At 37.3% G+C, this 26,487-nt stretch overlaps 1 protein-coding gene across 1 annotated transcript in view; it reads right to left on the minus strand.

The window, feature by feature from the left end:
* The window catches only part of Aco1 (aconitase 1), a 51,281-nt gene that overhangs the window by 18,428 nt on the left and 6,366 nt on the right, over window positions 1-26,487 (minus strand). The window contains exons 2-11 of the mRNA XM_076845926.2: window positions 15,972-16,090; window positions 14,749-14,917; window positions 13,598-13,735; window positions 8,374-8,443; window positions 8,068-8,251; window positions 7,037-7,176; window positions 5,343-5,514; window positions 2,780-2,880; window positions 2,485-2,601; window positions 1,063-1,222 (exon numbers count right to left, since the gene is read on the minus strand). Coding sequence (XP_076702041.1) covers window positions 1,063-1,222; window positions 2,485-2,601; window positions 2,780-2,880; window positions 5,343-5,514; window positions 7,037-7,176; window positions 8,068-8,251; window positions 8,374-8,443; window positions 13,598-13,735; window positions 14,749-14,917; window positions 15,972-16,068 — 1,348 coding nt within the window. The 5' untranslated portion in view covers window positions 16,069-16,090. The remainder of the gene's footprint in view (window positions 1-1,062; window positions 1,223-2,484; window positions 2,602-2,779; window positions 2,881-5,342; window positions 5,515-7,036; window positions 7,177-8,067; window positions 8,252-8,373; window positions 8,444-13,597; window positions 13,736-14,748; window positions 14,918-15,971; window positions 16,091-26,487) is intronic.

The following is a 26,487-nucleotide window of genomic DNA, read 5'->3' on the forward strand; positions in this document are numbered from 1 at the left end:
GTTTACACATTTGTAATAAAGTCAAAACTAGTCATGAAAATAAAGAAAGAGAAGTGTTTAATTTTCTTTTTTAAAGAATAAACGCAAAACTTAAAAATATGTTACAAAGTGAGTTTTTAATTTTTGGAGGAAGTGCAATTTTTTAAATTGAGTTTGATCTGTGTGAAAATTATAATTGGAAGGCCTCTTTCTATGAATTGTATACTGGTTGGTGAGAAATATAGTGAGCCTAGAAGTAAAAATTTAGACTACAGATATTTCTCAAGAGCTCCTGGGCCTTTGGACTTTGAGCAAATACAGGAACTGTTACTGGAACACTGGGTGCTCTCACTTAGTTAAGTATCACAAAAGTAGAAAAGAAGCGAGAAATGGGGGTGAGGGTGTAAAGGGACAAAGAGCTACAGATAAGTTGGTGATGTGTCTTAAGAAAAACTGGTTTGTTCCAGACAAGGAAAGCTTAAACCCAAAAGATGAACTCTCTGACAAAGGTTTTCCTTATACCCATAAACAAACTACATGGACACAAAGGAAATTTGTGGGGATGATTAAACATTTGGAAACTAAATGAGATTTATGTTAGTGAAACACTGCATGTAAACATTAACTATTTAACCAGAACGGTGTAACAAGACAGGTGCACTGAGTTTTATCAAACAGTGCCTTGTGCCCTAGTTCCGATGCACTTGCCAATGCACCTAAACAATACTAAATTTCACTGGTCAGGAGTTTTACAGAGAATAAAGTATGTGACAAGACAATAGGTTCTTTTTTTTTTTTTTTTGTCTTCTAAAGTCTGAAAAGATTCTAGCTTTGAAAAAATTCAGATTCCTTTGGTTTCCTCTACTTATTTTCTCTAAAGAGAGAGACTATTATGCATCTTTGTTAAATACTTTGCTTTGGATGCTATTGTTGTATAGATATTTCTGGGCCAACAAATATCTTTATCTACAAAGACAAAGTTCAGGGAACTATGTGTGCAACTGTTATAACCCTGGGTCATATCTTGGGAGATTTCCACAAGCATGTACACATGGTAGTGGGGATGGACTCTAATGCACTTACCTGCTCCTAACATCACAGATGGATTACTGGTATTTGTGCAGCTAGTAATGGCAGCAATTACCACAGAACCATGAGCAAGGGTGAATTCACTATTATTGTAGATAAATGTCTTCTGGTCATTGTGATGGTCTGCAGCAACTTGGAATCCTTTAAATCCTTGCTATAGAAAGAAAAAAACACAATTTAGGAAGAAAAAAAATATAAGAGATATGGTTTTTAATATAGGAGGAAAATATATATATATTGCCAAAAATTCTCACTTTGGAAGAATTGGTAACCACAATTTTAAAGGCCAGTTATTAACAACAAAAAATCTCTGCCAGTAATCTATGAAATATCACATAAAGTTTCTCTACATTCTTTTAAAATATTCACAAAAGGCAGCCATAATTCCTGAATCTTACTCTGCATTGAAATCAATAATGATTATTTTCTTCTCTCTTAAAAAATGAGAATGCTAGACAGGTGCAATGGGGCCCACTTGCAATCTTAACAACTTGAGAGGCTGAGGCAGGAGGATCACAAGTTTGAGGCCAGTCTGAACAATTTGGAAAGACCCCCTGTCAAATGAAACAATAAAAAGGGCTGGGGAGGTAGCTCAGTGGTAGAGAACCCCTGGGTTCAATACTCATACTGCAGATAGATAGACAGATAGATAGATAAAATTACAAGTTTAGTTCAAAGTTGATCTACTTAGAACTCCAAGACATTACTGTATGGTTTAATGGACATGGACTGACTAAAACTACTAATTCTAACCTTAAGGAAATTTAGAGAAAGTTGTCATTTTTACCAGGTTCAGTTCACTATGATCAATAATAGATAAAACAACTGAAAATCTTATATAAAGCTAATGTCCCATGGATAAAAATCCATCGCACATCTTATTCATTTGGAAGTGTTCATTGAAAATCCGTGTCCAAGATGTTGCTGGTATTCTGTGGGATACCAAAACAACTGGCAGTCTAGTAAGGGAAATCACACATGCAAACAAAACACCAACAGTGTGAGTTGAAGAATATGGAGTCTCATCAAAAGGATTCAGATCAACCGAGCCATGAGATGCTGAGGCCACAATGTAGAGGAGCTGGTACCTGAACCAAGCCTTATGAAGCTGACAGAATAGAATGTGATGAAATGAAGACAGGTAGGCAGGGAATGGCATGAACAAAAGTAGTGGCTGAGTAGTGAAGAATGTGGTGAATCCAGTAAAGAATAAATATGCTTAAAAATGATTGAGTTGTGCTGTGTTTACAGATAGGCACATGCTCTTTGGAAGCTGTGTGGCCCACAGCTTCCAAATGGGGGACTCATTAAGGATTTTAGGATAGAGAAGAAACATCCCCAGCACCAATGCTGAAGGAGATTCATCATCCAGTGGAGTGAAAGCCAGGGCACAAGGCAGAATTAGGAGTCCCCTACCTTTGCTCCAAGGCAGGTCTCAAAGTCATTTTTCATGTCAGACACAGCGACTTTGTCCTGAGGCCTCTTGGGTCCACTGCAGCAAGGTACAACTGTTTTCAAATCTAATTCCACAACCTGTTCACCCAAGCGAAAAGGAATTATAGAATTCACACTATACCCACAGAGAAGAAACATAGCCATGACAGAAAATTTAAAATCTTACAACAATAAAAATAAGCAAATAAAGAAGCAAATCTGCCACATTCCAAATAAAGGAAAGAGGAAACATGTTTGTTGGAAGGTGCTCTCATACCTGGGTGAAGGCTGGGTCTTGAGAGCAATCACTAAAATCTCGAAACATTCCTACAGCCTGAAGATACTTTTTAATGTGCTTGACTTTGTTTTCATCCCGACCTAAACGGCATCAGGAGTACCAAGAAACATGTTAATAATAATATTCCCAGAAGCAGTCACATAATTAAATGTTTTATGTACTCATACCTTTGTTATCTTTCAGCTTCCAGGCTTTAGACTGTGACCCTCTGGCTGATGCTGCGTTTTATTAGGGACTATTAACTGTTCCATTTCCTACCAAAGTGACTATTTTCTGGAAAGGTATTGGTTCTACCCATAGATACTCCTCCTCTTTTGGGCCCATAATTAAGAGAATTGTAAGTCTGAGCTAATTGTCAAAGTGCACATATATATATATCTATCTTCAATTGGCCAAGAAGACTCTTGGCACACTATATTACTCTTGTTAAAATCATTATCCAACCCATCCCAACACCAAGCCTCCTGATATTAATAGCACTTTCTGTGTGCTTGACACTGTGTTAAATGGGCTAACTACATTATTCCATACTCTAATCCTTTATCCTGACCTTATGAGACAAATACTTTTATTTAAAGATGAGGAAACAGTAGCTCAAGATTAGGTAACCATCCTGTAGAACACAACTAATAAATGGCAGAACCAGAATTTGAATCTGAGTTTGCTTTCAAAGTCCAAAGTCTTAACTTACAGTGCTGTCATCAGGAATACAACCCTGAACCTTCTGCTCTTTTCAAGATCCTGGTATAGGAGATAATAGTACCCATGAAGTACGCCCAATAGACACACTATTGACCCACCTCTCTGATAGTTAAATGAGACTGAAATTCTGACCCATAGATCAGAATTCGTCTGTTTGTATTAACTGAATTGTAAAGATCATCAGCTTTCAGCACAGACCTCATAAAAGATGGCTATATGAGCTTTATTAACAATTTATCATGGCCTGTGGCAAACCCACTGTTCATTACACCCCATGCCATCTTCTTCATGAACATGAACAAGAGAGATTTCTCTTAGCGTTTATAAAGAGAAAGGATCTCATTCTTTTGAAGAAGTATGCTTACTTCAATTAACAGTATACAAATTTGGCACTGGGTCACCACCAGTACTGCAGAAATGAGCCCAACCTCTGAATAGATTCTGCAGCTCTTCTCCCTTTCCCAGTCATTGTCCCTCTCCTTTTCTTTTTTCAAGGTAATGCTCCCTATTATTTATTCTGTTCCTTTATTATTATCTTTTTCACTTCAAATCCTTTGAAGGCAACAAAGGACTTGTGGGAATGTATTAATTCCAATTCAGTTATATTTGATAAAACACTTTTAAAAAAATAAATGTTATTCATCATAATTTTTACTGCTTCCAGAAGAATTTCCTCATAGGGAGAAGACTTGGATTTATTAGGATTCTCACAAATCCCTTCCCATGGCTTGCCCCCTCCCTTCACTCAGACATCTGTCCAATTTAAAGTTCCATCAGCCCCTTGTTGACTTTTCTATAGAAAAAGTACTCTTAAGCACTCTGACCACTTCCTGGCTTTCTTCTTCATTGTCACACTTTTGTGTCTGTTCACTAGTATTCCTTCTTCCTCCCTCATAGGAACATAAGCTGTATGAGGGCAGGGACTTTATTTATCTTATCTACTGCTTCCTATCTGGGATCTAGGCTTGATACTGACTATAGAAAATGAGTATCAGAATGAACATTGAACATTTTTTTTTTTTGTACTGAAGATTGAATTCAGGGGTACTTTACCCCTGAGCTACATCCTCAGCCATGTTTTGAATTTTTAAATTTTGAGACAGGGTCTGGCTAAGTTGCTTAAGGCCTTGCTAAATTGCTGAGGCTTGACTGAACTTGTGATCTTCTATTTCAGTGTCCCAAGCCTCTGGGATTACAGGTGTAAGCCATTGTGCCTGCTGAGAATTTATTTTTAAAAAGGATTTCTCAAAGAAAAAGTCAAATGTCTAAGCAAATTTATACCAAGTTAAAGATCCATTGATATAAAATACCTTCTTATGAAGTCTCTCATTTCAGTTATTGGACAACATGAGATGGGCATTGCAGAGTGAGGGCCCTATTTGAAGCCAAAAAGCTGCAGGCTAGGATTCCAACTGTTACTTATTAGCCTTAGGTAATAACATTTCTCTGATCATCAGTTTTCTCTCCTACTATTTAACTAACTAATCCATCTCCCCTGTGGACATGTGAAGAGGAAGACAGCAAATGCATGGCAAGTGCCTGGTCTACTACAGCTACATTACTAACCTAACTCGTTCATGTCAGAAACTAGTTGCAGAAAACCCAGTACAAGTATCCAGGTTTCCGTAGCACCACAGCTCTTCCTATGGGTAGTACTACCTCTGACTTATACCTCCTTAAATCCCAACAACCCATCGTGACTTCACAGAGTGAAAAAAAAAGCCATGTAACTCTACGCTAAGAGCATTGTGAGGGACAGAGAAAGAAGGCAGGGCTCAGATTCTCAGTGTTCCATGAAACTTTAACAAGGAACTCTCTGCTTTCACAGTCCTTCACTTACCTGTCTGCACCAGGTACTTGATACTAATTTCATCAACTGGGAAAAAGGCAGCTGTTGCTCCATATTCTGGACACATGTTTGCAATTGTAGCTCGATCAGCAATGGACAATTGGGCTACTCCTGGCCCAAAGAACTCCACAAATTTGCCCACAACCCCAACCTGGCGGAGGTGCTAACCAGCAGAAACAACAGAAACATTTGAGACAGCCTAGATTTAAAATGAAGAACTGTCATCTTGTAATTCTTATAATTCTTTACATTCCCTTATTACTTGTAAACATAAGTAATAAATTAGCCCAACACATTTTAGATTATTTTAAAAAACAAAACTTAAAATGCAGTGCCATCTGAATGCAACATGACATCCTAGACTGGATCCTAGAACAGCAAAGGGACATTAGTGAAAAACCTGGAGAAGTCTGTGGCTAAAAGTGCCATACCAATGTTAACTTCTTGGCTTTGAAAAATATATCATGGCTATGTAAACTGTTAAAAATAGGAGAAGCTGGGATAAAGGTAACAGGGACTCTCTATATTATTTTTTCCTGTAAATCTAAGATTATATCAAAATAGTTAGGGCCAAAATTACAATAACATTTAGGAACTTTTTTCAAAATGAGAAGCACTCTTTGGATCACTAGAAGTGCCAAGTGTTAAAAAATTGAATTCTTCCAATCTAAATAAATCTAAATTGTTATGCAGTCATACTAGTTGAATAAGTAAATGACGTGTTTTCAAAAGTATAATGCATAAAATTCATTCAACAAGTCAAATGTAACATCAATAACAAAAATATTTTCTAACCCCAGCTTTCCACACAAGCCATCAGCCTGCCAAGGCTCTGGGACTGCTGGCAGTTTGCAAAAAGCCAGTTTCATAGAACACAGACAATTACACAGAAAAGCTCTTTTGATTATGTGGATTCTAAAAAATTTTGTGGGAAAGTTCTATATTATTCCATGTTTGAAAAACAGTGTATAGATATTTGTGATAAGTGATAAGTTATGGTGTTCAAACAAATCCAATTCCAAATTCCAAAGATTAAATCAAAGAGAAACTTTTAAAATTTCTTTTTGGCCTTTTACAGTGTGGTGCCTATATAAAAAGAAGCAAATTAGACACACCAGAAACAGATGGTTTCTTACAAAATTTTAAGAAAAAACACCCTAATATTTCCCAACCTGGAAAACCATCTCTTATAATGATGTAATTTATAATACAAATAAGTAAATTTAAAAACTCAAAACATCACAGGGAACTAATTTGCTATTTACAAATAAAGAGAAACCATGTGGAAAAATGTAGCCAAAGTATTAAGATATGCATGGAAATGATTCTTACAACTACAGGACAGTGATTATTTCTAGGAATGGGAAGCAGGGTTTAGCCATAAACACTATATATTTACTTCTTTAAAAACAGTCACGATGCAAATATGGCAAAATATTATCATCTGTTAAATCTAAGAAGTGGGCATATAAATATCATTTTAATTGCTGCATATTTAAACTATGTCACAATTTTTAAAATTAAGAAAAAGATCTGGGTAGCTAAAGAAGAGTAAAATGCACATAATCATCTAAACCACAGAATATTCCCATTATCTCATCTCCTTTTAAGACTATCAACGTATTGTTTCCTAGCATTTCCAGAGACCTCACTATCTATCTCTTCCCTGTTTGTCACAGAGTTACCTTAGTAATGGTGAGCACAATGTCAGTGGATGTTACCAGAGCTTGGGGCTTTCCCATCAACCTGTAGCCAATCACCTGGGGAAGCACCATGCTGATTGGTTGACCAAGCATGACAGCTTCTGCTTCAATACCACCCACACCTGCAACAAACAGGATGGCCAGAATAATGCTTCATTATTTCTCATTGTATCCCTCAGCTATCAATTCAATAAACACAATTATAATGTTTAACTGGTAGAGCTGTAGTTCTATAAGAAGCAGTTATTCTATTTTCCACTATACAATTTTACAAGTGTTTCTTAAAGTATGTCCCTACCAGTAATTGTCACCAACATCCCCCAAAGCTATACCCAGTGGGGTGGGTAGGGTTTAGGAGTATCTGTTTTTTTGTGTGTGTGTGTGAGGGAGTTACTAAGAGACTGAACCCAGGGCTTCAATGCCAGGCAAGCCCTCAACCACTGAGCTACATCTCCAGCCCTTTTTCTATTTTTTATTTTGAGACAAGGTATTACTATGTTGTTCAGGCTAGTCTCAAGCTTGGATCCTCATACTTCAGCCTTCCAAAGATTCTGTGATTACAAGTTTGAGTCATTGTGCCTGGCAGAAGTCTCCACTTTTTTTTTTTTTTTTTTAAATAAGTTATACTCCATGTATGTATATTTATTTATTTTTATGTGGTACTGAGGATCGAACCCAGTGCCTCACATGTGCTAGATGAGCACTCTACCAATGAACCACAACCTCAGCCTCAGGAATCTTCATTTTTAACAAACATCTCAGTTGATTTTTTATTTATGCAAAGTGTCCCTAACCTATTATTGCAGTTTATTTTTCCAAACAAAATCTGAGTTTCTATTAGATGCAAGGCACTTTCCTGGGCACTGGAAATACAACAGTGAACAGACAAAAACAATTCTCTTATACATGTGATTATGCAAATACATGGTACTGAGATTTAATTGCAGCAAAGTGAATTAAGGTACATGCTCCAGAACAGCATATATGGAAAAGGAACGTGGAAGTACACTTACCCCAACCAAGAACACCCAAACCATCAATCATGGTAGTGTGTGAATCTGTGCCCACGAGGCTATCTGGGTAATAATATCCATCCTGATCAAACACCACTCTTGCCAAGTACTCTAGATTCACCTGGTGGATGATTCCTGAACCAGGGGGAATAATCCGCATGTTTCGAAAAGCCTGAGAACCCCACTGGGATTGAACAGAAAGAACATCATGAATACCAACATAATTCCACTCTGCCCAGTCTGAACACCTCTCTCTTGTACCCCACAAACAGAAAACCAAATAACAAAACCAAACTCTGCCCATACCTTTAAAAATTCAAATCGTTCTTTATTTCTTTCAAATTCTAGGTCCTGATTCTTCTGTAAACTGTCAGCCCTGTGAGAAAGAAAAACTAAATGTATAAACTTCAATGCTTAATGTATTATGGATGAAATTCATTAGTGATGAATAAACAAAATGGCAATTTTATAATCAAACTGCATTGTTTTGAGTCATTTCACAACTCCAGTTTTAGCACAGAGACAGTGCTCATAAATTGATTATCACAGATTGAAGAAACACAGTAATCAAAGACCGAAATCAGACTTTATAAGTTAACATAATTAAACGTTTACCGATTGATATTACATGTTTCAGGATCCAGATCAAGTGACACTCCTTTGGACAACAATGAATCCTTAGTCAGGATGATTTGCCCCTTCTCTCTGGTGACTACTATATTAAAGGTGTGAGTTCACTTATCCTCTTTCTTCTTAAACTAACCTGTTTTCTGAATAAATACAGTGCTCATAGTATGCCCATTAAGTTGATTTAATTTAAAAACCCCACAACCCCCACCCCCTAAACCCCAAGAAAGCACCTCCAACCATATTTCTACTAGTACAGGTGAGAAAATATGGCCCTGTCCCCGTGCTCATCTTTTCTCCTTCTGTACTTTGTGCACTTCTGGATTCTCGTCACTTTTTCCTTTTCCCTGCAGCACCAGGAAGATATGAGAGCTTCTCATAGCATAAACAGGGCTGAAAGGGAAACATCTACCTGAGGAAATGTTGGGTGCATCTATCTGATAGATGCAATATATTCACAGGATGAACAGAGGCCAGAAACACTTAGGCTGTTCTATGATATGGTATTTCCAGGTACTAAACCTCATGAAAACAAAACAACTATTATGCTAAAGTTGGCTCAATTAGCCTAATTCTAGTTACTAGAATGAATAAACAGAGTTCAGGTTTTTTTTAATCACTCAGAACTTTCCTAAATTAGCCCAATGTAGTAATCTTTTAATAAGGTCTCTGAATGTGAATGACCTCATAGACTAAAGGGAAAATTTCTTCTTAGTTATATAATTTGAATTCACATTTAGACATAGTTCATAGTTCCTGAGAATTACACTGAATGGTGCTTTAGCAGTTCCCAAGTAATATTTTATAGACAAGATAGTTTTCATACTCATAAAATCTGGTCAGAAATTGTGAAATTTTTGCTGGAATTTTTAAAAAGGGTATTTCCAAGGTAACTGTATAAAACAGTATAATAATGTGTTAGTTAGATCCTCAATTCCCAGATGATGTGAGGCCAAATAGTATTTTTCAAACTAGAACAAAAATTATTTTGAGAAATATTTAACTAAAAAATGTCTCACCCTACTAGCCCTTATCCAGTTTTTCTAACTTATTTCTGAAACAGAGACGAAAATAAGCTCAAAGCACACAGTTCCAAAAGAGCTGAGACATATCATATTTAATTCCTTTAAAAAATGACAAAATGAGAAAAGAGACCAGGAAGTGGAATTGCAAAACCAAAACTCAAGAAACAACAAAACACCACCAACGAAAATGTTTCTAACAAAAATCTTCTAATTACATATTTTCACTAGATTTGAATATCTGAATCAAAGTTCACCCCTGCTTTCACAATAAGGTTTTCAGTACTACAGTATAAATGGAAAAGTCTATAAAAAAATTGAACCAGAGTTTCAATTTAAAAGGAAAAAAAAAATCAGACGGTACTTGGTAATGACCCAGTGCATTAATAACCATGAATACTTTAAATTTTGAGTCAGCAGACTTCAGACATGAAATCAATTACAATTCTGTTTCCACTGGTACTTTCACCTTCCAGACGAGTGAAATGAAAGTAAACCTAGGAACATCAATGAGTCTCTAAGAAAGATGGCTATTATTTGTGAGTCTACTTTTATAACTTTTGAAGCGGGACTTTAGGAAACAACCTTACTTTCAAATAGAATAACAATTTTATGCTTATATTTTTAACTCTTCCTTTTGAAACCAAAATATTGAATTGAGCTCATGTAATTTAAAAGGAAAGAAAAGACAGAGAAAGAGAGATGTTGCCTAAGGATGGTTTCAGGGTTGAAAGAGAAAGTTGACATTTGTCAACTTCAATCTCTTTGTCCCAAGAAGGGTCAATTCTGGGACAAAGCACATTTTTCTTTACCCTGAATTTATCTTGTTTGGATACTTGCAATATTAACTGGGGAATGGTCATTTTATTACTCTGAGCCACATCCCCAGTCTTATTTATTTTTTATTTTTAGATGGAGCCTCACTAAGTTGCTTAGGGCCTCACAAAGTTGCTGAGGCTGGCCTTGAACTTGTGGGATCTTCATGCCTTAGCCTTCCAAGTCACTGAGATTATAGGCCTGTGCCACCATGCCTGGTTTATTTTATATTCTTAAATAACTTTTTAAAATTATCAAAGTAATAGCTTCTTACTATAAAAATCAGTTATAATCCTAGAGATAATTACTATCTGGTACCTCTTGCTAATCTTTTAATTCCTACATAACTTTTAGTATAGCTGAGATCACTCTATATATGAAATTTAGTATCTGGCACACTGAAATACAACAGGAACATGTTCCAAATGATTAAGCACCTTATAACTATAACTGAGAGGTTACCTAATAATTCACTTTGGGCATGTATACTATAAGTTAATAAATCATTCACTTTGTTGAATATTTAGATTGTTTCTAGGCTTTCATTTATAAATAATACTTTAATGAACTTTATTGGCCAGTAAGCTTTTTTTTCAATTTTAGCTACCTATTAAAGATATGCTTGGAAGCAGAAATTCTAGGACAAAGGATATGGAAATTTGTAAGGTCTTACTATATACTGCTTTCATCATTTCTAATTTACAATGCTATTAGATTATAAAAGTGCCTCCTTCATGACACTTTTTATAATTAATGTTTATTTTCTAATCTTACCTACATTGATAAAAGAAAATGCTATCTCAAATATTTTACTTTATTACCCATAAGACTTAGGCTGCAATACTGTTTACCACTTGGAATACCTTTTAGTATGAATATACACTTTCCTTTGCCTTTTTATCTGCTGAGTCTTACAATTTTTCTAAATGAGTTGTACACACTCTTAATAAATTAAGGATATTAACCCTTTTGGCACATGTATAATTACATTTCCTTCTTATGTTTTTAAACATTAACATTTTCATTCTTATTAACTGCTTTCACTAAATGTCTGATTTCCTCAGCATTATATGTGGAAATTCTTTCTTTCTCTATTGAACAACTTTATGTAGTCATAATTAAGATACCAGCCTCTTAACAGTACCTGAAATCCAAGTCCTAGTTCTGTAATACTGCAATTATTCCTACAAAAGATGGACCATATTTCCATACCGAAATTCTTGGCTTGCCCATGTAACTTGCTATGATCAGTGGCATCAGGAACAGATGTGATCTGTGCGAGTCCTTAAGAGGTATTACGCTTTTCTGATTGCCCTTCTGAGCCTCTGAGATCACCAGGTTACTGTTTTCCCCTTTAGCCTGGGTCCCAAAAGAAACAAAGAAGCAGAGCTGTCCCAGCTACCCTGCAAGTGGTGGTACAGGATAAGCAAGAAAACCAGCCACTGCAGTGGGAAAGTAGGGTTGCCCAGTTGACCTCAACCCGATCAGCTTACTTCCCAACCAACTTGTGAATATGTTAGAAATAATTTCTTGTCATTGACTGCCACTGAGATTCTGGAGCTACTTTGTTACATAGCAATAGCTGATTTTATATCTTTATATTGAGATTTCATGGTTTGGTGGTAGAAACTCTTGCCTTTTAGAGCAAAGGACAAATGGCAGAATTTCCTCTCATCTCACTCTTGTCTATACTATCTTGACTCCAAGGGCAAAGGTGATTGTTCTTTCCTTCAGATCAATGTCATCAAGTGCTCTTTTGGATTCTATCAAATCACTAAAAGCTTCACTTGGATTTTGCTATGGTACTTTTTTTTTTTTTTTTTTGGTACTGGGCATTGAACTCAGGAGCACTTGACCACTGAGCCACATCCCCATCCCTTTTTAATTTTTTTTTTTTTTTTTAATTTTGAGACAGGGTCTTACTAAGTTGCTGAGGCTGGTTTTGAACTTTCAATCCTCCTGCCTCAGCCTCCTGAGCTGCTGGGATTATAGGCATGAGCCTCTGCACCCAGCTGTTTGTGTCATTTATTTTTTAATGATTTTTTGGTGTGTATACTAAAGGAAACTAGGAATGAATGATGTTTAATGTCCTAATGCTATTTTAAGCCAAAGAATTCACACTTGCCATTTAAAGAAAAGTCTTTGGGAGAATGAGTTTGAGGGATACAAATTCATTAAAATAAATTGAATCAGGAAAATTGACCATTACTACTTGATTGTTGCCTTGGTAAGTGTTTGCTCTCCAAATATGAGAGCTGAAAGTGTAATAGGTACTTAACATACTAAGACAGGTGACCTTGAAGTTTTCCTTGGATTAAATGAGAATCTTGATGGCTAAGTTAAAGTGGTTATAATTCCTTTAGAAAGGGAGAAACTAAATTCCCCAAGACATTGGGATTCTCTTTTATCTGTCTTCTCACCATTGGCATCAAAAGATATTGGTATTAAAAGGTCCTAGTAAAAAACCCTTTACTAGGGAATGAAATTGACTAAATTATACTATTATATTGTGTGCATGTGTAACAACAAATTCCACTGTTATATATAATAATCAACAACAAAAAGGGAAAAATTAAATAAAAAGAACACTTTTTTCAAAGAAGAAAATTTAATATGCAAGTATACTTTTGTGAACTAGCAACTTAGGCCTGGCCTCTTAATAAACTTTAAAGGTAAATAAATACTACTTAAGCAACGAACATGTAGCACTATTAATCCTGGCCCACTGAAGAAATAACTAAGTCTATGAGATTAACAAAAAGAGGATTTAAGCTGGCCAGGAAAGACATGTAGGGTTTGGGCAGGACACGAGAGGATATCCCAAAAAACAAGCAGGGGGAAAAGGATAGACACGATGAAAACCCACATGGAGAGGCACAGACAACCAGGTATGAAATTTACTTGGGCTCAAAAAGGAATAAAACTCCAATGGATGAAAAAAATCCTTGCTTTTGCTGAGGCTGGCTTTGAACTTTCCATCCTCCTGTCTCAGCCTCCTGAGCCGCTGGGATTACAGGTGTGTGCCACCACACCCAGCCCCAGTGTTCATCTTAATCCTTCCTCACCTTCTGTTGAAGTCAACCTGGATAGAATGGTCAATTACAAGATCAGCAGGACAGACAGGGTTTATTTTCTCTGGATCTCCTCCCAACTTTTTCACAGCATCACGCATTGCAGCAAAGTCAACCACAGCTGGCACACCCCTAAGAAAGAGAGAATTAAGCAGAAAATAGCTTTAAACAGGTATAATCAGATTTTGCAATTTTTGCCACCATTGAAGATGCTGATGAGAGACTACCTTGTCAGAGTTGATAACAACAGGTGACTTAGAAAAGTGAAAGTTTCTAAGCATATTTCCTCCAATAGAAGTCACATAGCTAACATAGTCACATAGCTATGACTGAAGGGTCTTCATCCAATTTTACCACTATATTAAGTTTAATGACAATTAGGACTAAACAAAGACACTGGGAAAGCTGGCACATACACTCAGGAGCTTTTACTGCTGTGACCATTTCCCACTCTCATGGTGGGTAGACAAAGACCTGGAGAAGACAGACAGATCATACCTTCAACTTCAGCCACATTTAAAAGAATGGATGTAATTTAGAAAAGTAGGCTGTGAATCAAATTTATGTTAAGTGAATCCTTTCATTATCTTAAAAGTATAAAATTTGGTGATTTTCCTCCAGAAAAATGAAATTAGGCTGTTTGGGAAAAAATGGTATCATTTAAAAATGGAAAGACTGTCTCAGAAAAGGGAATGTGATAGGAAGCAAGGATTCCTAGGAACCGCAGGATGTGGACTAATAGTCAGGCCTGTGAAGTACATATTGTCCCTCATAGACAAAACCAGAATGTTCAAGTATAGCTGCCAGGAACCTGGCTCCCTGGGCAAAAGTTTCCAGGACAGTTCTGCTCCACACACTTTCTTTTACCTTTCCCTGGGATACTCAGGACTAGATCTTCAAGACCAAGGATGATGACAACTGCCACTGGAAAAGTGGATAGACAACACATCTGTGATCGCCTGAGACAATCCCAGTTTATTCTTGCTGCCAGGAACAAGAACCCCTTTTGAAAGTGTCTGGATATTAGGTGATAAATTAAACAATCACTACAGAGATTTTTCGGTTGGATTAAAAATAAAAATAATAAAAATTTTCTTGAAAGGCTGACAAAGGAGCAGTAAAGAAAGAAGTGACATTAGGCTCACGTAAAGTCCTGTAGGATGACACGGGCAGGCTTAAATGGTACTTCTATGTTCTTATGCTGCATGATATTCCAATTTAGAATATTTTCAATGTCATTTTTCTTCACCAAAAACTCATCACAGTTCCGAACAGCTGCCTCCAGGAGAACTCTGATTGAAAATGGTAAGCGTACTGCAAATAAAGGAGGAAGCATTAGAAAACAACAAAAACTAAAAAAAAAAAAAAAAAAAAAAAAAAAAAAAGAGATACCATAAGAACCCTCTTTAAAACCTATTATTATGTAAACTTGAATGAGGCATCAGATCATTCTTCCAACAGGTTAAGAGGGTAAATTAGCTGACAGTTCAAGATAATGAGTGGATTTAAGAGACATTCAGTAGTAGAAAATGCTCAGTTAGTCAAAACCCAAATATTACAGTTTATTTTTTCCCTCCTATTAAAGGTTGCCTTGGATTCAATAACACAGAGTCATCACATCTCACTATCAGTCTAGATTTTCACTGTATTATGTTGGTAAGTATTACATATGTTCATATACTTGCACAGAAAAACATTTCTTATGAAAAGTAATGCTCAAAAAATGAGAAAAAAAATAATCCTTTTATAATTACTATAATTGAGTCCATAGAATCTTTGATATAAAATAAAACCCTAAACACTACATAGCACTGTCACTGGTAACTGGAGTTTCTAGGACAAAACAATGGAAATTCATAAGAAAACATATTTTGTTTATTTACAAAACAGAAGTTTAACCTTGATATAAGAAAATTATTTACCAATACTATCTGAAAAAGACAATGAAAGAGAGGAAAAAGCTTTGGAATAAAGCTTTTTTATTCCAGGATTTGGAATAAAAATAACTTGTGTTCTTTCTCTTCTGCTGCCCACACTTGTTATCTGAGCACACATCATTGACTCACTCTGGGTCTCAGCTCACTCAGGACTTTTTACATTTTATAAACATGACCCCATGTGGTTATTACTCACATAAAATCATAGGCTATTTATCTACAAACACTATATATTATGAAGTGATAAAGTTACATGTAACTAAAAATAATCAAAAAAGAAAGGTGTGTGTGTGCTTAATCCAAGAACATTCAGCCATTCTGTTATTCCCTCTTCCAATGCTCCTCAAAATGAATTAATAATATAGCTTAATTATTATGCAATGAATCTCAATTGCTATCTGAGAAAATACATTATAGAGCCATGTACCTACCATATCTTGAATCCTCCAATTTATTCAAATTGAAGAATTTCTTTCCTGGTTGTGCAGGATCCAAAGGCTCAGCAAGGTGTGAAAATGGGTTCTTCATGATTACTGATAGTCACGAGTCCCTAAGAAAAAGAACTTGTTACTTTCGAAGTTGGGCCTTCTTTTAACGATTACAGCACACAGTCACTTACAGATTCTATGCTTGTTATTTTTTCAAAATTCAGGGATGAGGGGAATTAAATGAAGACAAGAATGACATTCTTAGCAAATGTAATGGGCTTCTGTATAGCTATGTGAAAGCATTTACCTCTCTAGACAGCACAAAAACCACAAACTTCTTTAGTCCTATTTCTACAACTTCCCAATATTCTTCCTCTGTTAAGAGTTGGGCAAAAGGGAAATGAAGGATGTGTCTCACAGAAGACCATGAGAATGTGAACAGACCTCTGAGATGGACTCGTAATTTTATATAATTAAACATGAATTACATAAAATCTGAACATAAATGGAAACTTGACAGAAGTCATACTTATATATTTTCTATTATAACTATTTTTGCAACATTTTAATTTTTACTAATTTATTTTTGGTACTGGGACTTAAACCCGGAGTGCTTTACTACTGAGCTACATCCATAGCCCTTTTTATTTTTTATTCTGAGAAAGGGTCATGCCAAGTTCCTGAGGCTGGCTGGCCTTGAATGCCTCAGCCTCCCACATTTGCTGGGATTACAGACACACAACCAGTCTTTGCAGCATTTTTATTAAACCTGAATACCATAGTTAGAAATCTTCCTGATTTGCTTTGGCATATGGTGGCATTAGTATGTTGACATCGGGGAATCTTTTTGTTTTAAGCACTGGGGATTGAACTCAAGGCCTCATGAACATCAAACCATCTTCAAAGTATTCTGTGATAGCATAAAGGTCTAAACTCCCCAGATATGTTTACAGAGGACCCTCTACCCCAGAACTTCTCAGATATCTCTTTACAAATTACAAGCAGTGAACAGTGGAAGACAATGTTCCTGACCCTTACTACATAGATAAAGAACAATTTTAAATAATTACATAACTCAGAACAAAATGAAGTGGGGTGGGAGTCAGAGAACTTGCTTTTCTGGTCTTACCTCTTGAGCAAAAAACCTGTTAAGTCAATCCATTTCCCAATTTTTTTTTTTTTTTTTTTAGACAAGGTCTCACTCAGTTGCCTAGGGCCTCATCAGTTTTTAAGGCTGGCCTTGAACTTACAATCCTCCTGCCTGAGTCTCATTTAAGGTAAGAATACTTAACACTGTCCTGCTTTCCCAAAGTTTATATGAGTAAATATTACCCACATATTCAAAATATTTATGGAATGACCTATATGGAAGGGATCAATATATTATTACAAAATGAAAAAACACCATGTATATAAAGGACTGTTTGTGAGGATAAAATGTTACAAGTGTGCCTTGTCTCTATAGACAGGAGTTTACCTTCATTAAGGACATAACAGGGACTGATTCCCTTAAGAGGAACACAGACCTGGAAGTTAAGACTGGGATGAAGACATAGTTTTTAGTTTTTGCCTTTTTCTTTTAGCTATGAATACAAATTACAACAAAAAGTAAAAACCTAGTTAAAATTTTAAAATAAAATATATTTGTACGTCTCTTCTGTACAAGGCCTAGTACACGTTGAATATCTCTATTCCAAGAATCTGAAATCCAAAATGAAGAAAAAAGCAAACTTTTTGAGTGCTGACATAGAGCCATAAGTGGAAAAATTCCACACCTGACCTCACATGAAAACACTGTTACGCTAAAAATACTGTCTAAAATTACCTTTAGGCTACCTGTATAAGGTACATATGAAGCATAAGTGAAATTAATTTTGAGACTTGGGTCTTGTTCCCATGACATCTAATTATGCACATGCAAATATTCCAAAATCCAAAATAATCTGAAAATTGAAACTCTTCTGGTCTTAAGCATTTCAAAACAGTATGCAGCCTATACTAGGTGGTTTGGGGAAGAAGCAATTGGTTGAGAAATGGATTCTGTCTTCCTGGAGTTACCAGTGCAGCAGGCAACAGGACATGGCACAGGTATCAGACAATGCCGAGTTCAAGAAAGGGAAAAGCCCCTTTCCTTGGAACTCCTTGTTTTACCTCATCTCACATGATATTGGCAGCAGCTGCCACTTGGTAGTAGTGACAGAAGGTATTTGACCTCATCTAGGCCAACTTCCTTCTCCAGGAATTATGAAATGAAGACTAACTAAAAAAAAAATCCAGCCAGGGAGGATGGAACATCCCTAATGCCTATAAAAGTATTTATCCTAGTCCATTTGTATGATAATTACCTGGGCATCTTTCCGGTTAAAAAAAAAAATGCCTGAATACTTCCCTCCCCACCCCTTGAACCACACTGACCAGAACAGACAGACGAAAGGGCAGGAATCCATTTTAGCTTCCCAAGTGGTCAGTTTGAGAATCACTACTGGAAGCTGAGGGATGCCAGGTGAGAATTTACACCCAATTCAGGAAGCAGTAGGTAGCACAGGGAGCGGGAATTCCTAGAGTCACAACCAAAATGCCTTCAGGGCACAGACAAGGAATCTGTGCAAGTAAAGCAGGCCGCACTGGCATGGTGGCCTTAATTTTGGAGGTGACAGTGCATACAAGATAAAGTGCCACACAAATGCAAAAGATTTGTTAGTAACTGCCACTAAGTGAGAAGCCATCCAGGAGGAAAAAACCTGTCAATTCTGTTTTTTTAAATTTATTTTTTTATTAGTTGTTAATGAATCTTTATTTTATTTGTTTATTTATATGCAGTGCTGAGAATCAAACCCAGTGCCTCATACATGCTAGGCAAGCACTCTATCATTGAGACACAACCCCAGCCCAACACTCTGTTTAATAAGAAACATACTACTTACCTGCCTGCAGAAGTTTACAAATCTGTGGGCTCAGAAATGAGACTAATCATTCCACTGACTGGAATTCTGAAAGCATACATTTAAAAAGACCATACTGCTACTCTCTCTGTTATCCATGCCACAACCCCAACTTAACTTTCTTACTCCAAATAGCAGTAACTTCAATAGTAAAACTAGTTTTTACCTGATTGGAGAAAAGGATCAATAGAAGAACATCTCTACAAAGGCTGTGGGACTTTTTAGTGTTTCTGAAGCTAGACAAAGTGGTGGGAAACCCTTGGAGAACAGATCAAGATAGGTCATTTCTCTGTCCAGAACTTAGGGCTCTGAAACGTGCAATCTCTGTGTTAGGTTCTAAAGAGTCAAGGGCCCAAAGTCTGCTAAGATACTACGGCTAAACCAGTTGCTAAGCTATACCCATATTTGCCACCATACACTGGGGACCAGATGTGTCTATTTTCTTTCTCTGTAGCTTACAAACAGCCTTGACATTATTAACACTGGAAGCCTCACATGGTTCCTGCTATTCCCACCATCCTACAAAGCCCATATTTCAGATGGATACAAGACCAATATTGACTCTTACAGAAAGTGGTTTGTGTGAAGAGCTCTACTGTCTGCCTCCTGTTTCCTTTCAAAACTAGCTGTCTACATTCATTAGTCATGAAGAAAATTTGACTTGTAGAGGTTAGGGGAAAGAGGAAGCAATTACCACTTGCTAAATAGGAGCATGTGCCAAATTCTTTAAACTGTCTTCTCTAATCCTGGCAACAGCTTCAAAAATGAAAACATATCATTATTCCCATTTTATAACTGTGGAAACTGCAGCTCAAAGGGATGGAAAAACTTGCCCATGGGAATATATCTAGTAAGAGGAAGAGCTAGATTTTGAACCCTGGCTCTTTCTATTGTCTCACTATACCTCCTTGATAGATGCGGCAGCTCCTGCTCTGAAGGTCACTACCAGGCCCCGAGAGTTGAAAATAGCCACAAGAAATCCTCTAGAGATTCAGGTTTGAAAGCTGGTGCTGTCTTTACTTCTCTCCACTGGTCCCCTGGCATCTAGTCAGACCAGGAATTGTCACTTGTCCCTCCCACTCTTTACTGAGCCATAGGTCAATAGGAAACAGTAATAGCTATATTAAGGCAGGAAAAAAAAAATGGCTCTGCTTGGAAGCTGGGGAAAAGCCCCTCCACAGAAGTTGGCAGGACACAGGAATTCAGAACTGCTCTAAGGTTCCACCTATACTATCACCCTTGTGGCAAATCTGGAGGTCTCTATGGGTTAGTAACTCCCTAAGAAACCCCCCTCATAACCTTAAAATGACCCCCTTAAACTCCCTTACAATGACCTTTTAATGCATTTGGAGTTTTCTTAAAAAAAAATTCAGACCTTACAACTGTTTAGAAAATTTTTTATTTTTTTCCACTTATCAGTAGACAACAAATATCTTAATATGGCAGTCATGATATTTCACATCTTTTTTAACTACACCATAAAAATCTTAATAAGACAATAATTTGCTTCAATCCTTTTCATTAAAATACTTATTTTTCAAGTATTACCATTCAAACAATGCTGCAACTCTTGCATACAAACTTTGGAATGTCCTTAATCCATTGAGTTAAATAAATTCCTAGTTTTTAGTTTCTAGAAGTAGGACAGCAGGGTTAAAGGATTTACATTTCTTCATTTTGTTACAAAGCACCAAGATACCCGGGAAAGGCTGTCTTAATTTAATGACCCTTTTCTGAAATAGTGAATGCAGGTGCCCAAACCAGGCAACACAATTCATTTTTATCTTCTGCCAAAACAAGTGATTAAAAAGCTAATTTTGGCATCTCTTTAATAGCTAGTTAAATTAAATGATTTCCCACCTATGTTAGACATCTGAATTTCTTCATTTATACATCAACTGTCTGTCAAGACTGATCAAACGGAGAGGCACTATGATGGCCTCTAGTGACCAATTGTTCTCATTTCAAGAGATTTTACTGACATACTAACCTAGATGAGACTCAGTTCTGTAACCCGGAGAGCTTGACACTATCCTTGGCCTCTACCTAAACTCGAGACTTGCAATCCACAAGACTTCCCCTTACATGAACAACAGCCCTAAAATATTTGTACAACTTGACTTTATGCTTGTGTATATGCGAGACTCACTAGTTATAGCAAGATACAAAGGTGATTAGTTAAAATAACAGGCAAAAATCCCCATTTAGGTCAGTGAGTTTTGCTATGTGTGACCCCAGACTAAACTTCCAAGCCGGGTAAGCAATCTAGCAAATGGGTTTTTTGAGTACAACATATGGATGAATGTTATGCTATCACTCATTAAGAAAATCATGTTGGAAAAAAAAAATCACATTGGACCACACATCAGCCAACAGCGAACGGTTCAACATTAGCATCAGCATTCAAGAGAAGTGTCATGCTATGATGTTTATCTGTCACAGCTGGATTTTTAGAGTTGTTTGAAATAGGTAACTTACATTAGCTAAGTACCAAATATCAGGGGAAAAAAATTAGATCCTCTGGGGGTCTCTATCCAGTCTATGGAGTACATAAATCTATGATTTAACCGTCTCTGCTGTCAGAGGTGAATCCTCTTAGGCTGCCTTATGAAAAAGAGGAAAGGATATTAATGGGCCCTACAACCAAACACATACCAGTAGGAAGGAGCAGAGGTGAGGAGTGACCCTATGCAGCAGAGCTCCTGTAAGTAGTAGGGTGAGGACAGAGGGGTTTTTGTTTTGAGGATAAATGTTAGTTTCCAAGGGACTTTTGTAGTTTAAAAACCTTTAAGGTAATCAGTTGGGGATCACCTGTTTTCTATGGTGTATATAGAACACATATCCTCTGCATTGTTTATTTAGGATATCTAAAGATATACAAGAGGAGGTTTTCAAAATGTATGTAAACAACAGTAAGATCTCTTTTATTTTTCATGTGATGTGCCCACCTCCTTTCTCTCTTCCTCTGTTTTCCTAAATGTACTCATCCTGTATTTTCACAACTTCCAACTCTTAAGTAACGTTACTGTATTTTTTAGGGTTTATTCAGTTCACGAGAAAGATTAGCTATGTTCTTTTTTTCTGTTTAAAAGAAATTAACTGCTCCCAAACTGAATGTTGTGTATCTGAACTTTGTGCTACTTATAAACAATTTTTTTTTTTTTTGTCAAATGAAAGATTCTAAGGATGTCTACATAAGCATAAGCAATACTGAGGTCAGCACTTCCCAAGCCAGCAACATCACCATGGCTTGTCAACTTGATTCTTTCCCAAGCAGAGAGCTAGAAACGTTTATTCTTTCCTTTAATTGATGGGGATGCACATGGGAAATTGTATCCACTAAATATCTCCGAACTATACCAGACAACAGGTCACCTCTCTGATCCTTTCAGCTATTCAATAAAAGTTATTTCAATAAAACAAAAACCTCCTAATTTGTAACTAATACAAGTTATCTCTATACTTGTAACTAAAAGAACTTCCAAGGCAAGAAGCTGGAAGAACCATTTTGAAAGAGAATACAAAAACACTGGTGCAGAAGAAGCATCCTACAGAAATGAATGGTTCTACACAAAATAATCAAATCCAGAAGCATATTTCTTTCTTGAGCACTAATTATATGCAAGGCACACAATGTGCTACAGAGATGAACACACTGCCTTCTATGTTAGAGAGCTCAGCCATCACACGGTAATTTGTCTTTTCTTGCTAACTTTGTAGATTATCAGCCTATTTTTTTCTGTTTTCTGTCCCATCTGGATAACTGACCAGAATTTTCCACATACATTTCTAGATTTTTTTAAAAAGCTATAATGGTGATTAAATAATTTTCACTTTTAGTCAGCCGTAACTTTTCAGTGCTTCAGTTTCCCAATGTCTAAAATCAAGTTGGTCAGTGATCTAAAATGAAGTTGGCTAATGATCTAAAAAAGTCCTTTCTAAGGAAAAAAGTTCATGATTCACTCATTTAATCTATGTTTACATTAATTGTTCAATATGTGCAGGGTCTGTTTTAGGTCCTGGGGATATATGAGTGAACAAAGAGACAATTTCTCTTCTCTTATCATACTTCCATTTTTGTGGAAGGAAACAGACTAAACAAACAAATAAATAAATATACAAACAATGTCAGAAGGTGACCCATTCTGTGGGTAAGGCAGGGTGAAGGCCATAAGGAGTGTGAAGTCTGGGGTCAGTTTCACCTGAGCAGAGCCCTGAAGGAAGTGAGGGGATAAACTATGTGCAGTCTGGGTGAAGATAAGATCTCATGCAAAGGCCCTGAGGCAGGGGCATGCTGGGGGTCCAAGGAAAGGCATAGAGGCCAGAGTGAATGCAAAAGACAGAAAAACTGGGGAGACAGCAGAAGCCAGACTTCACAGGGCTTTGTCAGCCACTATAAGGACTCTGATAAAGACAAACTACACACTCCAGGCTCCACACCTAATTTAACATCAAAATTTGTTAATGTTTGATAAGAAATGAACTCATAGTAACCATAAGAAATGGCTACTTCCTGAAATCTGACCTAACCTTTTGCTTCTCTGAACTTCATTATTAAGTAACACTGGAAATTCTCAGGATGTGCCACAGAAATGATCGTGAGTCACTTGGCAGATACGCCTAGCCACCACCAAAAATAATGGCTGGGATTTAGGGGACTAGAGCCCTGCCACAGCAATGCCTCATTGAGCTCCTCTATCTCTTAATATCCCCAATTCTGAGCTCACTTTCCAAGTGGAAGCAATGTCATACAAGCTCCCAAAGAGAAAGATCTAATCCAACATATCCTCTAAGCTCACTTCAAATTAGTTGTAACAACTCAAAAGAGACTTCATTTTTTACTTTTTTAGTTTCACTGTGGGATAATAAAAGCAGAATATCACAAAAATCTTGGTGAACTTTGCCTTTTGTACATTCCAGAGACAGGCTGAGAAAACCAGGCCATGTAGTCATGAAACATTTGTCCTGAAAGCAGAGGAAGAAGTGGGGGCAGCACTCTTCAGATGGGTCCAGACCCAGCCTGATCTCATTTTCTCCTTGGAGAGGTCACCCTCAGCTCCTTCCTAGAAGACAAGTCTTTACCTTGCAACTCCCTTATCACCAGTGGAGCTTAGTAAATGACACCTGCAAAGAACACAACGATGTTCTACTGTATCTATATTTTGGAGGAAAGGAAGGCAGATTTTAAAAGCACTCCAGAGAAGGCCTAGATGAGACTCATTCTTTAAGAACACTGCATGATTTCCTTAATTTCCTGAATTCATTTTCTAAACTGTGATAACCTTTTAACTTAAAATTCAGGAATAAGAAAGAAAGGGATTCAAAAGTCTACATGTCCAGCTGTCAAATGTCTCCCAGAGCTACCTTCATCTCTGTGAACTCAAGTTTCTGAGGTCTTTGTGGTCTCATCACAGTCTCATACATGTTTGGATTCAGGCATGATGACTCATGCTAATGAAGTTCCCAGAAGTTTAATATATAAATCCTAATCTTACTGATTTTCTGTTAAGAAGGACAGCAACCAGGAGGACCTCATGCTCCTGGGCTATTTGTTTTTGACAAGCACATTGTTTATCCACAGCAGGATAACAACATAGTTAGGCACTGAAAATCTAAGTTATCTGATACCTGGGCTTCTCTGGACTCTAAGAAAAGGAACTGATGGGAATTCATTAATGCATTTGGTATTTGTGGACCACTAAGATGAAGGGACCAAAGTGCCCTCCTCCTTCACTCATAGCCTGAAAAGGGAAGCTGGTGAGATCATCACAGCATTGGACAGTCCATGATGCAGCAGTGGTGGACCAAGGGCAGTAAGGAAGCAGCCAGAATGAGCACCTAGTCCAGAGAGGGAGGGAGTCAGAAAGGTCTCTAGGCTCAGGAAACACCACACGTCTTCCAGAATAACAATGAAGTGGGAGTCTGATGAAAGAATAGTCTGGCAGAGAAAATGATATGTGTCAAGCACAATTGAGTGATACTGTGAGAATCATGAAGTTGTTCCATGTGGATGAAGTACAGGGTGCACACAGGGGAGGGTTAAGAGAACAGGGGCAGGCAGGGTCCAGATCATCAGATGTTCACCGAGAGATCTGGATTTACAATGAAGATAAAGAGGGCCCAAACAAGGATTCCAGGCTGTAATCGGTAAGACCTGATTTGATTTTTCAGGTCACTCTGGCATGGTATGGACTGACTTACAATGAGGCGGCTAGACTACTGTCAGAAAAGCAGGTTACAGTACTATTGCAATCATCCAATCAGAAAGGGCCTGGGGGAGAAGCAGCAATGAGGAAAGGCAGAAGGCAAAGATCCCAGGGACAGTTATGACAGCAGAATGGACTGAGGGCAGGTGAGGCAGAAAGAGAGGTCTAGGATTGCTCCTGTTTCATTTGGGCAAACTGTCAGAGCCAGTGACCCAAATGGGAACCAGGATGTTTGTTTTAGACAGAGAATTTGAGGCAAAGAGGCCAGCAGACAGCTGGAGCTCAAGAGGTAGGATAAGATAGAGGTAGGAAAGAATGGCAGCAACATGGTGCATTATGCAGAAGGTACTATGTGGTTCCAGAAGCACAGTAGCCTGGAGACAAACTGAGAGCCTCTGGGGTGCAAGCTCCCTCACCCACCAGGTCTAACACAGCAACTCTATGACAAAGGCACCACACCCTGTCTTATGGGGGTGAAGATGGCATCAGAGGGATTAGGTTACTTGTCAAGGTCTTGTGCCTGTTAAGTGATCAGGTGTCCTGATGCCAGAGTCTCCCAACCGGCAGCACAAACTATCTTTTTAAGGTCAATTCACATAGGTAGCTCCAAATTAAGTGAATTAAACAATTAAAACTTACTTTAAAATAATCTTCAAACTCTAAAGTACCTAGTGAGGACTAAATAGTCAACATCAAGCTCCCTAAAATGTCCTTAATTTTGGCAAAATTTGTACAATAAATAACTTTGAAAGGATGGATTTATATAAATAATAAAGGCATCATGGGCTCTTAGACAGTGACTGATTCCTTACCTAAATAAATAAGGGTCTAGTAAAACATGATATCCTTCTACCCAGCCTATCACACAGTTCCACCTTATCACACAGTTCCACCTTTCATACATCTGCCCTAGCATAGTTCTCAATTCATAACAAATTCTTGGCAATTCACCATTCCCCTTCTCAATAAAAGTTCAAAACTGGTGAATCATGTAGGAGGACACTTTATCTTACAGTGATGCACCTTCTTCATGAGCCATGCCACAACTTGTACCTTCTTTGCAATTCTACAATAACGTTCACAGAAAGGATTATGAAGATGATGAATAATTAAGTGGTCCATATCTGTCTGTTAGAGCAATGGCCCAAGGCAAGTCACATTATCCAAAGATGGGCAGGCCTGGAGTTCTCCTTAGGATAAGAGAGAATGGATAGAACCACCTCCACACTCAGGTACAGAGAGGCTAATTCATTGAAAGTGGATTAACTCTTGACAACAAAGACTAAAAGCAGAACTTTAGGAATCTGAGAAAGAAATGGCTACAGAGAGTGTGACATCATTTTAGTAGTTCCAAGGCATTAGGGGCACAAG

Source organism: Callospermophilus lateralis, chromosome 2 (assembly GCF_048772815.1).
Source record: "Callospermophilus lateralis isolate mCalLat2 chromosome 2, mCalLat2.hap1, whole genome shotgun sequence".
Lineage (NCBI taxonomy): Eukaryota > Metazoa > Chordata > Mammalia > Rodentia > Sciuridae > Callospermophilus > Callospermophilus lateralis.